At 42.7% G+C, this 13,317-nt stretch overlaps 1 protein-coding gene across 7 annotated transcripts in view; it reads left to right on the forward strand.

Moving 5' to 3' along the window:
* Window positions 1–13,317, forward strand: part of Mcf2l2 (MCF.2 cell line derived transforming sequence-like 2) — a 237,566-nt gene that overhangs the window by 208,668 nt on the left and 15,581 nt on the right. For 5 of the 7 annotated variants that reach the window (XM_004834923.3, XM_004834925.4, XM_087186824.1 and 2 more), the window contains 3 exons: window positions 3,139–3,354; window positions 4,485–4,577; window positions 4,779–4,857. In XM_004834923.3, the coding sequence (XP_004834980.2) occupies window positions 3,139–3,354; window positions 4,485–4,577; window positions 4,779–4,857 (388 nt within the window). Of the gene's footprint in view, window positions 1–3,138; window positions 3,355–4,484; window positions 4,578–4,778; window positions 4,858–5,157; window positions 5,457–13,317 lie in introns of those variants that run through there. The other 2 variants (XM_021256429.2, XM_087186827.1) reach the window with 2 other exon arrangements.

The following is a 13,317-nucleotide window of genomic DNA, read 5'->3' on the forward strand; positions in this document are numbered from 1 at the left end:
ATGGGGCTTTTTTGGTATCCCAGTGGATAATTTGTATGCAGAGCCAGCTGTCCTGAAGTGGATTAGGGACAGTATCTCCGTGTGGAGAAACTGTACAATTGTCTCACCTGATGCTTGTGGAGCCAAGAGAGTTACCACCATTGCAGACCGGATGAATGTGGACTTCGCCTTGATTCACCAAACATGGAAGAAGGCCAGTGAAGGCATGGAGCTGGTGGGAGATGTGAAGGATAGGGTAGCTATCCTTGTGGATGGCACCTATGGCACAATCGGCCACGCAGCTGACAAACTTCTCTCAGCTGGCGCTACCAGAGTTTATGCTGTCTTAACTCACGGAATCTTTTCTGGCCCGGCCATTTCTCGAATCAGCACTGCATGCTTTGAAGCAGCAGTAGCCACCAGCACCATACCTCAGGAGGACAAGATGAAGCACTGTTCCAAAATACAGGTGACTGACATCTCCATGATCCTTGCAGAAGCCATCAGGAGAATTCACAATGGAGAATCTGTTTCCTGCCTGTTCAGTCCGGCCCCTTCATAATAGAGTAACTTCCAAAGCTTTTTAAACATAAAATCAAACCACCCCTTGTTTCCCCTTGATATTTGATGACAAATTTGGAAGACCCAGCTTGCTGCACTGTCCCTTTCCACATCCACATTAGGCATATTAGAATTTATCCTAAACTGAGAAAACATAGAGACTGACTGCTGGGATTTCCTACCTGCATTGTCTCACTCTGCCTTCCTTGCTTTTGTAGCCTGGCAGCTTTAACTGCAGCTCGGCTGCTGCAGTATTTCAAACTTTTGAGGTTGTTTAAGGCTGTGGTATGTGACTATGGAAACTCAGACTCCTTTGCATGTGATACTTCAGGGTTGTTCTTTGTTCAGAACAACTGCCAACAGAGGCAGCCCGTGTGTGACAAGTTCTCTAAGTTCTGTCCTAAATTACAGAAACCCTCGGGCAGTCCAAAGCCTAGTCCCAGTAATGCAGGGGCCTGGAAGACAGGAGTAGGCAGCTCAGCTTGAGCAGAACTTGGGTGGGATTGTAAAGGTGGGAAGGGGACAGTCCAGTCCAGAAAATGTTTCTTGGGAGGAAGAAGCCTGACCCATCATCATCTGCTTATCTATATAGTTTAGATTCTCCTTCTACCTATCCCTTTCCATTTGGCTTTACCTACAGCCATTTCAACCTTTTCCTGGCCAAATATCCCCTTGGGCCCAAATGATTTGTGTCCTGTTTTGTCGTCACTAACATTCACATTAGATAATTTGCTGTAGCTTACTTTTCCTTAGCCTGCTACCACCACGGTAGTAGGTTTTAAGTGGCATCATATAGTGCCTTTTGATTAAGTATTTAATTTTCATCTCCCTTCCTTGGATCTGTTTGGCCTCTCATGACCTGAGATTTCTGTTTAAAAAGATTGATGTTATTGTCTCTTATAGAGGAAGCTAATAAAGTATGAGTGTGTGAAAAATAAAAATAAATAAATAAAAACTACCAGTAAATTTGTTCATGCAGTAAATATGAAGTCCTACTTCTGCCATTTTCCTTGACTAAAACACTTCTCCTGCATGGCCGATACTGAGATGTTGAATGCAAATTCAATGGATTTAAAGGTGAAAGTGATGGCCGAGGCCCAAGGTGGTAGATGGGAGTGGGCCCTTGTAGGGCAGGCAGAATGAGACCCCCCAGGTCCTCATGAGCCCCCCAACCACACCCCCTGCCTTGGGATAGGGTCAGACTAAGCCCCAGTAACACAACAGAAATGCGGCTTGTGGGGAAGAGGGCTCAGAGCTGGGGGGCCTCAGTGAGGGTTTCACATGTAAATTTTACAAAGCAAAAAGAGAAAATTAACCCGGAAAATAGACCACAATCACTGTAGAAATGACTAGGGTGTATTGCTCTTGATGTTTGTATTTTAAAATTTCAGAAGTACACTCAATTTTTCTTAAAAAGATATTGCATCGGGCCAGGGATTTAGCTCACTGGTTTCACCACCTGCTGCGCAAGTGCAAGGACCCAAGTTCGATCCCCAGTACCAAAAAAAAGACATTGAATTTGTTCAACATATAAATAATAAACCACAAAAATAACCAGTTATAAACAATAGACAGATTTCTAGTATTTTGCTCTCAAAAAATTTCATTCATAGAAATAAATTCTTGACTATCTGCTTTAAGTGACCTAGTTTTTTCAAGGCTATCAGATAAAACACTGTGGTTTTAATCCGTGTCACTGCAGAGAGAGGAGGGAAGGCAGGGTCCTCTCTCTGGACTGCAGCAGACTCTGGGGAGGCAGGCTGGCTGGGAAGGGAAGGCTGCCTCTGTGCTTGGAACCAAGAAGATGATATTCAGGATTGTTTTTTTCACTGTACACTCTCTATGAAAAGCAGTTAACTCTAACCACCCTACCTCTTTCTAAATCTCCTATTCTCAGGTTCTCATCTACCTGAACGCAACGTTAGGATAAGGACGGAACGGGGCTGGGGATTTAGCTCAGTGGTTCCACCACCTGCCTTGCAAGTGCAAGGTCCCAAGTTCAATCCCTGCTACCAAAAAAAAAAAAAAGAACCAAGGATAAGGAGGGAACACAGATTATCGTAGGTCCAGATTGCAGGAAAACTGTCTCCTCTGCATATAATTTTAATTTTCTTGCCTTTTAAAATAGACTGTCTGGTGTTGAGCACACACACACAAAAAAGAGGAAATAGAAATCTGCTAACAAAACAGCATTATAAGACAAAAATATCAGAGTACCAATACCTTTTTCTTTTGCTTTCATTTTGTTTTGTTTCTTTGAACTGGAGTCTCACTAAATTGCCCAGGCTGGCTTCAAACTCACAGTCCTCCTGCCTCAGCCTCTGGAGTGCTGCGATTACAGCCATGTACTCCCACTAGTTCGAGTATTTCCAGGATCCTGATCTCCATTCCCTCACATAGCTGCATTTATCTCCTTACATGACTGGATGGCACTGTGATCAATGGGCTCACGATCTTCTAGTTTTGATGTAGTGACATTAGCCTGAGTAGCTCTTGTAGAATAATCTCAAATAAGCGGGCTTCATAGTTTGGAAACAGACCCTTTCTCCAGCAGGTGATTCATCGGCTTCTTTCTTTATGTATCTGTGTTCCCAAAAGGATGACATGGAAAAGCTGGGCAGGCTGTTGATGCATGGCCCATTCAGCGTGTGGACCATTCACAAGGACCGTCACAAAGTGAAGGATTTTATTAGATTTAAGCCCAGCCAAAGGCAAATCTACCTATTTGAACGAGGAATTGTGTTCTGTAAGATTCGAATGGAGCCTGGCGACCAGGGGTTATCTCCTCACTACAGCTTTAAGAAGTCTCTGAAGGTAAGGGGGCTGCTGTACCTGGGAGTCACCAAGGCTGGCCTACTCTGTGGGTGAGATTGTTATCTTTATTTTGCAGAGGAGGAAGCCAGAACTTAGGTGAAGTTAATCTGCCAAATACTTCACAATACATCTAGAATACACACCAGGCTGGGTGGACCCAAACTCGGGTCTGTAGTCAGTCCCTGCACAGGGCCACCGCTGGCATCCGGGGCCTTTGTGCTGAGGGGAGAAAAAGCACCCTATGGTGGCCTTTCTGGACAAACTAGTAAAAGACCCTCTCTCTTCTAGGCAAATGGGGAAAGGGAGCCCAAGCTAGATTTCATCTTAGACTTACCCTTCTCAACTGCACTCCCCCAAACTTGGATGATGCTTCTTTCTTTTATTAGTGCATATTTTGAAACTTTTAAAATAGTTATTGTCCATGTTTGCAGTACCTAATGATTACATTCATCTTGGAGGGGTGGTACATACACGATTCATCTTAATTCTTTTTACCTCCCCTTTCCCTCTCTTCTCTTCCCTCCCTCCCCTTCCCATTTGCAAGAGATCTGTCTCCCTGGTTCTTATTATCTGTCTCTTATTTTGCTCCTTAAATGTTTTATTCAACTGCAGGTCTTTGTGTGTGAGTGTAGGCAGCAACCTAACCTTGACCCTGGGGCGCCACAAACCCATGTCCACTCTTTGTCTCCCGCCTGAATAGGAAATGTTCCAGAGGCAGCTAGCTATCGCGCGCACGCACGCACACGCACACACGCACACGCGCACACACGTGCACCCACGCATGCGTGCGCGCTCTTGTGACTGACTCTGTTGCATTTGTAGTTGTGTTCGTTTATATATCTCAGTGGACATTCATTCATTTACTCTTAAGAGATGTGTACATCGGCGTTAGTTCAGTCTAATGGTTAAGAGCCACACGGAACCACAGTCTGCTTCCTTCCGAAACATGACAAGACAGAGCAGGCTGCGCCAGGCTGTGCTTTCTGCCGCCTCAGGCCATTATCAGGGAAAGCAAAACCCTCCGAAGGGAGATGCAAGAGGCTCTCCAGGGTAGCGAGGGTGAGAGTGGCTGACAGTTCTAACATCGGAAAACGGCGGCATAGAACATTTCTCTTCTTTCTTTGCAATAGTTGGTGACACTTTCAATTCGCCAACTTGGAAGGGGAAGCAATAAAAAGCTGGAAATCGCCAACCGAAACGGACTGGAGAAATACATCCTGCAGGTAAAGCCCGCGCTCCCAGTCGGCGTCCTCTCCTCGTTCCCCGTTCCCCGTTCCCCGTTCCCCGTTCCCCGTGTTCCTGTAATTTGACGAGGAAATTCCGTCTCATTGTTCTGAAGGTCACTCAGGGAATAAAAGCCCTGGCCAACTAGTAGTAATCAAGGTGATTCGATTCTCATAATATTTCCTTATCTGTAACTGCAGGCACCTTCAAAAGAAATCAGAGATTGTTGGTTTTCAGAAATAAGTAAATTATTGATGGAACAACAGAACGATATTAAAGGTAGGTTACTGCTGCTGACTTCAGTCTGAAAAGTTACACTGGTTCCAGTTTCATGGTGGTGTGTGTGTTGGAGGTGCATTAAAGAATAGTTTGCCAGGAAAAATAACACCTGTGCTTGCTTTATATGGAGTGTGTGTGTGTGTGTGTGTTGTGTTGAGTGACTGCATGTGGTTGTGTTGGTCTATACCTTTTAGTCGTATTTCCTACACCCCTAATTGCCAAGCTCAGCTTCTTAATCAAAAATTCAAAGCCATCCAAGAAAATGTTTACAGAGATGCAAATGCCCATATTCCCTTTCAGAAGCTGAAATCATCTTTTCATAAGTTGAGATGGAACACAACATAAAATTCACTCTCGTAAAGCACACAACTCAGTGGGGTTTTCACCTATTCGCAAAGTTGTATAATCATCACCAGTGTAATTCTACTTCTAACTCCAGAACAATTTTGTGCTCCCCTCTGAAAACTCCTGTACCAGTTAGCAGTCATCCCTATCTTTCCCCTTCTCCCTCTAGCCACCACTCTTCTCCTTTTTGTCTCCACTGGATTTACTTATTCTAGACATTTTATGTAAATGGGATCCAATAAAATGTTCTTTCTATCTAACGCTTTCACTTAGCATAATTTTTCAAGTGTCACCCTTGTTCCGCATGTGTTGATGGGCCATTCCTTGTTATGGGTAAATTAAAGTCCAGTGTACGGATGGACCATTGTTTTACTCTATTTTGTGCTGCTATAGCAGAATGCCATAGACTGGGCTATTAATAATGTGGAGCAATGTACTGGCTCCCAGCTCCAGCAATTGGGAAGCCCAGGATTGGGGCTGCATTTACTGAGGGTCTTCTCTGCATCATCTCATGGAAGAAAGGAGAAGGGGAAGAGAGGGAGGAGGGGAAGAGAGGAGAGAGAAAGAAGGAGAGCTCTGCACACGTGTGGGCCTGCAAGAAGGCACCAGACTCATCCTTTTATAAGGAGCCCACTCCTGTGATAACAAACCTGCTCCCACAGTAATGGCGGCACAAATCCATCCAGGAGCCAGACATCTCCCATTGGGGATCAGGTTTCCAATACACGAACACTGGAGGATATATTCAAATTAGAGTATCCATATTTGTTGATTCATTCATGGATTGATGAACATTTGGGTTGTTTCCATTTTTTGGATATTGTAAATAATGGTGCTATAGATATTTGCATACAAGTTTTTGTGTGAATCTTTTTTTTTTTTTTTTTGGTACCGGGGATCAAACTCAGGACCTAGGGCTTGCAAGGCAGGTGCTGGAACCACTGAGCTAAATCCCCGGCCTTGTGTGAATCTTTATTTCTAATTTTCTTGGGTATTAAGTGGAGTTGCTGGACCCTATGGTAACTCTAGCTAATGTTCTGAGGAACTTCTAAATTGTTTTCCCAAGCAGTAGCACCATTTCAACTTCACGTCAGCAATGTATGCAGGTTCCAATTTCTCTGCTTCCTCACTGACACTTATTATTGTCTATTATTGACATTATTATTTATTGCCACCCAGAAGGTATGAGGTGACACCTCACCATAGTGTTGACTTGCATTTCCCTCACGACCAGCGATGTTGAGCCTCTTTTCATAACTGGGAAAACATCTGTGTCCTTTGCATTTTTTTAATTTTTCTTTTTTTTTATTACCACATGTTTGCAGTACATAATGATTACAATCATCATGGGGAGTTGGTACATGTGCATAAATTAGTGTGTTTTTTATAGTTGACTTATAAGAGATATTTATATATTCTGAATACTAGAACTCTTGTCAAATATAATTTGTTTTTGTTTTTGTTTTTGTGGTACCAGGGATCAAACTCAGGTCCTTGTCCTTGCGCAGCAGGTGGTGAAACCACTGAGCTAAATCCCTGGCCCTTGTCAAATATAATTTGCAAGTATTTTTTTCCCAATTCATGCATTGTTTTCACTTTTAGTGACCTTTGAAGCACAAAAGTTTTTTATTTTGACAAAGTCTAATTTGTCTATTTTTTCTTGGGCTGGGGATTTAGCTCAGTGGTTCTGCTGCCAGCCTCGAAAGCTCAAGGACCCGAGTTCAATCCCCGATACCAAAAAAAAAAAAATTCTGCAGCTTTATTTTTTCTTTTGGTTTCTTGTGCTTTGGATATCTAAAAAAGTCATTGCCTGGGCCAGGGATTTCGCTCAGTGGTTCTACCTGCCTCACAAGCGCAAGGTCCTGAGTTCCATCCCTGGTACCAAAATAAATAAATAAATAAATAAATAATTAAAAATCGTTCCCTAATCCAAGGTCATGAAGATTTACAACCCTACTTTCTTCTAATAATATATGGTGTTAACTTTTATAATTAGATCTTTGTTGCTGGAGATTTAGCTTAGTGGTGCTGCCGCCTGCCTCACAAGCGCAAGGTTCTGAGTTCGATGCTGGAACCAAAAAAAAATCTTTGATGCATTTTGACTCGATTGTTGAAGGCTATTTTCACCACCATTGTAGATTGTTGGTTTCCAAGGCTGCCCCCTAAAAAGGAGGGGAGGTTAGAAACAGGACAAATTAAAATACCACAAAATTCACTGCTCATCCTGATAATAAGCCAGTTTTCCTGAATAAATGCCGTCCAGATTGCTGTCAGCCTTTAATTTCCAGTGTTTTGAGAAAAAAAAAAATTTCTTTCTGACAATTTTCCCATGCTTTCATGGAAAAGGGACTTTTTATGTGTCTTTTTCTCCACCATTTCCACTGATGTCCTTCACTTTTTATAATTAAAAATTATCTTTGAATAGGATTTTCCCTTTCACATTTAGTGTTTTTGCTTTTAAATTGATCCTCATAACAGGGATATTTGGTGGGAAAATTCACACCCAGCTTCGTCCGTGAGTTTTGGCTTTCCCCGTAGGTAGGCAAGGTCACCAGGGTAAGAAATGCCCATCTCATGTGAAAGTCTATCTCCTATTATTTATATTGTCAATGATTTGTGTGTTTGGTAAGAAAAATTGCACAATGATGAAAAGAGAAATTTGGCCATGAGAAACTTGGCAGGAATGTAGCATTTGCCACTGTTCCTGTATCTCTTCTGATATCCGCTATTCCAGAGGACGCAGTCGTGGGTTCTTCCACCTCTTTCAAATTGACAGAAGAAAAACTAAGAGGCATGACTGGAAGACTCCAGCACCAATTTTCTTTTTTTTGTTGTTTTTTTTTTGTTTTGGTACTGAGGATCGAACTCGGGTCTTTGCACTTGCATAGCAGGTGGCGAAACCACTGAGCTAAATCCCCGGCCCTAGCACCCATTTTCTATCACAATAACCAAGTAACAAAAGGATTTTCTTTAAACTATAGGCCTCTTCCAGGATAGTATAATAAGATTATCTAGTTGATTTTAATTTGTAAAGGTAAGATGAGAAAAAACTGATTTACTTTTGCTTTTCACTATTAGTACTGTGTGAAAAAGAAAAAAAAAAGTAGTGTGTGAAATATATGTTATGGTAATTGAGTATGTGTGCCCTCCAGACTTAAAATAGGAAAATATAGCATCTCTATTTTTTTTTTCTGGTACCAGGGATCAAACTCAGGACCTTGCACTTACCAGGCAGGTGCGACACCACTGAGCTACATCCCCGGGGCCAATATGGCATCTCTACCAGAAAAAGTTATTTGGAATGACATTCCAGTCTCAAAATTGTTCTAGCAATCCTTACTCCCTACACCAGCCTTTCTCTAAGTGTGGTTTAGGGACAAGAAGGACTTGAAGGGCTTCCAACAAATGGAGATTTCTGGGCCTCACTCCAGAACCATGGCATTAACATAGCTAGGATATGTATTTTGGCTAATTAAATTTTCTAGATGGGGAACTTATATTACAACTTTTAAAACAGCTTTATTGAGGAATAATGACAAAATAAAATGTACATATTTAAAGTGTACATCTTGGTAACTTTCGTGTGTGTGGTGGGGATGGCGGATCTGGGGATTGAACCCAGGCCCTCACACTTTCTGTGTCTCCAGCCCCTTTCAATATCTGGACACAACTGTGAAAATGTCACCGCACACGAGATGCTGAACTTGTCTATCACCCAACATCCCCTCACACCACTCCACATTTCCTCCCCTGCCCCTCCCTCACCTATCCCAGGTGATCACAGAGCTACTTTCTTTTTTTTTTTGGTACCAGGGATCAAACTCGGGACCTTGCACTTTCGAGGCAGGTGCTGGAACCACTGAGTAAATCCCCGGCCCCACAGAGCTACTTTCTGTCACTATAGATTAGTTTACGTTCTCTAGAATTCTATAAAGACCATGTTATACATATATATTTTTAAATCTCAGTTCTGTCACTCAGAATAACTGTGACGAGATTCATGTATGTTGCTTTGTATGACAAAAGTGCATTCCTTTTTGTTTTCAAGTAGTATACCATCATTTGGTTATTTCCCAGTTTCTTTATTCATTTACCTGTTAATAAGCATTTAGTTTGTTCCACTTTTTGCTTATTTTGAGTAATACTGCTATGAAGATTCAAGTGCAATCTTGTGTGGATGTGTGTTTTCATTATTCATGGGTAAATACCTTAAGAATGTGATGGTTAGGCTATTCAATAAGTGTATAGCTTATTTTTTAACTTTTAAAAAAATTGCTATTTTCCAAAGTGGCTAAGCCATCTTATATTCCCACAGCAGTGTATGAGAGTGGAACTTGGCATTGTCAGTCTTTTTAATTTTCAGCCTCCTAATTAGTGTAAAACAGTATATCATCAAGGTTTTCATTTGCTTTTCCCTTGTGACTAATGGTTAAGTACTTTTCATGTGCTTCTTTCCCATCTGTGTGTCTTCTTTGATGAAGTATCTGTTCACATCTTTTGCTCATTGTTTTCTTATTATTACGTTTTGAGAATTTTTAAAAAATATCTCCTAGGGGCCCAGGGATTTAGCTCAGTGGTTTCGCCGCCTGCTGCGCAAGCGCAAGGACCCAAGTTCAATCCCCGGTACCAAAAAAAGAAAATATCTCCTAGGTACACATCCTTCATCAGATAAATGCTTTGCGAGAATTTTCTTTCAGTGTTTGGCCTATCTTTTCATTCTCTTTAAAGGAGCTTTGAGGGCCGGGGATTTAGCTCAATGGTTCCGCCGCCTGCCTTGCGAGCACAAGGTCCCGAGTTTGATCCCCAGTACCAAAAAACAAAAAAACCAAAAAAAAGGAGCTTTTGAAGAGCAAGAGATTTTAATTTTAATAAAACCCAATCTTGTATGGATTGTAAAAGAAAATTGACAGCAGTGACTCCATTTCATGACTTGGACTCCATCTTGTGTTGTGGTGGCCACTCTATGCACTTGCTGACGTGTTGAAAGAAAGTTATTTGCTGAGAAGGAACATCCTAAAACTGTGTATACTATACTCCTTCCTAGAACAATGGTTTGGACTGTGCTGATCTTTACTGAACCAATGAACTATAGAAGTAAGTTTATCCTCCACTCATGATTCTTAAACTTCTTTTTTACCCTTCAAATGACTCTCAGAAGCTCTCCCTAATGGGATACATTCTGGTTTCTTCTGGATTCTGTGCTCCCTGAATGGCAATTCTAAAAGCCCAGATAAATGACTTTTTGCTTAACAGACTTGATTGTCTGAGCCCCTTCAGATGATGGAATCATGCTTTCAGTGTCATATCTAGTGTCTCTTTGTCTAAAGGCCACAGATGTTTTCTTCTGTATCTTCTGGAAGTTTTATGGTTTAGATTTTGCATTTGGGTCTTTAATCCATTTCGAGGGCTTTTGTTTGTTTCTGTTTTTGTTTTTATTTTGTACATGGTGTGAAATATGGATTGAAGTTCAGGTTTTCTTCCATATTGATGTCTTGTTGGCCCATTACCATCTTGTGAAAGACTATTCTTTCTCCAATTGCCTATATATATATAAGTGCATCTATTTTCCAATGTCCTATCCTGTTCCAATAATCTGTTACCTAGCTTGACATTGATACCTCACTATGTTGATTACTATAGCTTAATGGTCAGTCTTAAAATAAGGTCATTAGAGTCCTCCAATCTTGTTCTTCCTTTTAAAATTGTTTTGTTACTCTATGTCCTTTACATTTCCATATACGGTTGTCCCTTGGCATCTATGAGGATGGGTTCCAGGACTCCCAAGAGATACTAAAACCCATGTGTGGTTGTCCTTTATATAAAATGACCATTGCATTTGCGTTTAACCTAGGCCCTCCTTTTTTTTTCTTGCAGTCCTAGAGATCAAACCCAGGGCCTTGTGTGTGATAGGCATGCAACTCACCATTAAGTTACAGCCCAGCCCACACACATCCTCTTGTATACTTTAAATCATCTCTAGATTACCTGCAACACCTAATACAGCATAAACACTATTTACATAGTGTTTTATATATATACTCTTTAGGAAATAATAAGAAAAAATCTACAGGTGTAGGTTTTTCCCATATATTTTCCACTCACAGTTGGCTAAATACATGAGTACAAGACATAAATACAGAGGGCCAACTATGTATTTTAGAATAAGCTTATCAATTTCTGGGGGGAAAGGAAGCTTGTTGGAGATTTGATTGGACTTGTATAAGATCTGTACATCAATTTGGTAACCTATAGATCAATTGACTCTTTTACAATATCAAGTTTTTTACAAGATCTATTGATTTTTTTATAGTACCAAATTTAAACCAGGTGTAGTGGTGCACACCTGTAATCCTAGCACTTGGGAGGCTGAGGTAGGAAGATTGCCAAAAGTCTGAGGCTAGCCTGGACTACATAGTGAGTTCAAGACCACCCTGAACTACATAGCAAGAACCTGTCTGGGGGGGAAAAAAAAGAGGCAAATTTAAATCTACAATTTAAATTTTAACTGAATCTTCCTGACCTGAACTATGGAGAAAGGCACACATTTGTTAGGACGGTGTGACATGTATTCAGCTAACACTTCAGAAACACACTATCCAAGCCCTCTATAAGGCCTCATACTATGCTCTCCAGGTTGTAAGCGGAATGTAAAATCTAGATAAGAAACAGAACCAGACCCCACCATACAGTTTAGATAAAAAGAACAACCTTACTGAGAGGAAAACAGGCCTACCGGCTCCCTAATGCTGTCCTTTTACAGATACTCAAATAGGGTCAATTCCACACAGTTTATCACAGCAAAGCCAGGTCCCTGAGTCTGGTGCCCCAAAAAAGGTCTGATAAAACATCACCATGAATGATGCAAACAGCCAGGGCTCTAAGGACTCGGAGCCCTCGGTGGACTGTATGAGACAGCCAGGCCAACACCCTGGGGAGACTCAGGGCACAGTGTAGGCTCCAGGGTGGCCTGGAAGTGGGTGCGGCAGTGGTCCCAGGCACCAAGATCAGGAATGTCAGGAACGCCAGCACCTGACGTCTGTCCAGCACTTTACAAAGCTCTAACATACAAATATTCTCACCCCAGTTCATTCTTACACCATTCTCCTCCACCTTTCCACTGGGGGTTGGGCGTAATATTCTGCACGCTGGGCAAGTCCCAGATAGGAACATGGGCGAGAGGACGCTGCAAGCCGTGATGTATGGAGACCCAAGGGGTGAGGTGCCCAGAGGGTCTGACGGGAAAAGAGAACCGGACAGTAAAGGAAAGGAGGAACACAGCGCCTCCCCGAGGAGGGAGGTGGACACTGCGGCCTGGGACAGCCCTGTGTGGCCTGAAAGCCTGCTGCTGAGAGTGATGATCGCAAGGCCCTGGGGAAGCATCAGGCCGGCCAGGGAAGGGCCCCCGGGGCCGGCAGTGTCACAAAGGCCGCACCCTCCGTAGGAATCAGGGCAAGGGCCCAGTCCTGGCCCAAATCAAGGCTTGGGCAACACAACCGGTCACCTGGGCAATAAAAGGAGCCCCAGGAACTGCTGAAGATGATAAAGCTGCCTCAAGGGAGCAGATTCGGCCGTGATGTGGAGCCCGGGCGGGAGATTCATGAAGAGAATGGAAAGAAATAAAACGGAGCGGGAGGGCAGGGGATTTAGCTCAGTGGTTCCGTGGACACCAGCAACACCACCCCCGTACCAAAAAAGGAGGGGAAAGTAGGCCTCAAGTGCCTGGCGGAGTCTGGTTTCTCGGCTGCTTCGGGAATGAGGAGCCGCTGGAGTTGCTCCTGCCCTTAACGCCTGGGTGACATCTGCGTCAGGAATGTGATTCTCGCCACTGCCCGAGAGTCGTCATCTGCCCCTCACCTTGTCACAGAGTTGGGCATTTAATAGGCGGTGTGTTTGTTCCTTAATTCCGTGCTAACGGAGCTATCAGAATTGGCTGGACCCAGAGTCCAGGAAGGCAGGGACCCCAAAAGGGCGGGCGGGGGGAGCCAGACAGGCTGCCAGGCAGGGACTTCTTCTGAATTACTAGGAAAGAAGACCGCGATCAGCACATTTCCATATGTTTTTACGGTGCTGTCTTTATATGTGTATGCAAATCAGTATGTAAAATCAATTCAAGTT

Source organism: Heterocephalus glaber, unplaced genomic scaffold, assembly GCF_053883595.1.
Source record: "Heterocephalus glaber isolate CG9 unplaced genomic scaffold, H.glaber_assembly_v1.0 deba00001504, whole genome shotgun sequence".
NCBI classification, from domain to species: Eukaryota; Metazoa; Chordata; class Mammalia; order Rodentia; family Bathyergidae; genus Heterocephalus; species Heterocephalus glaber.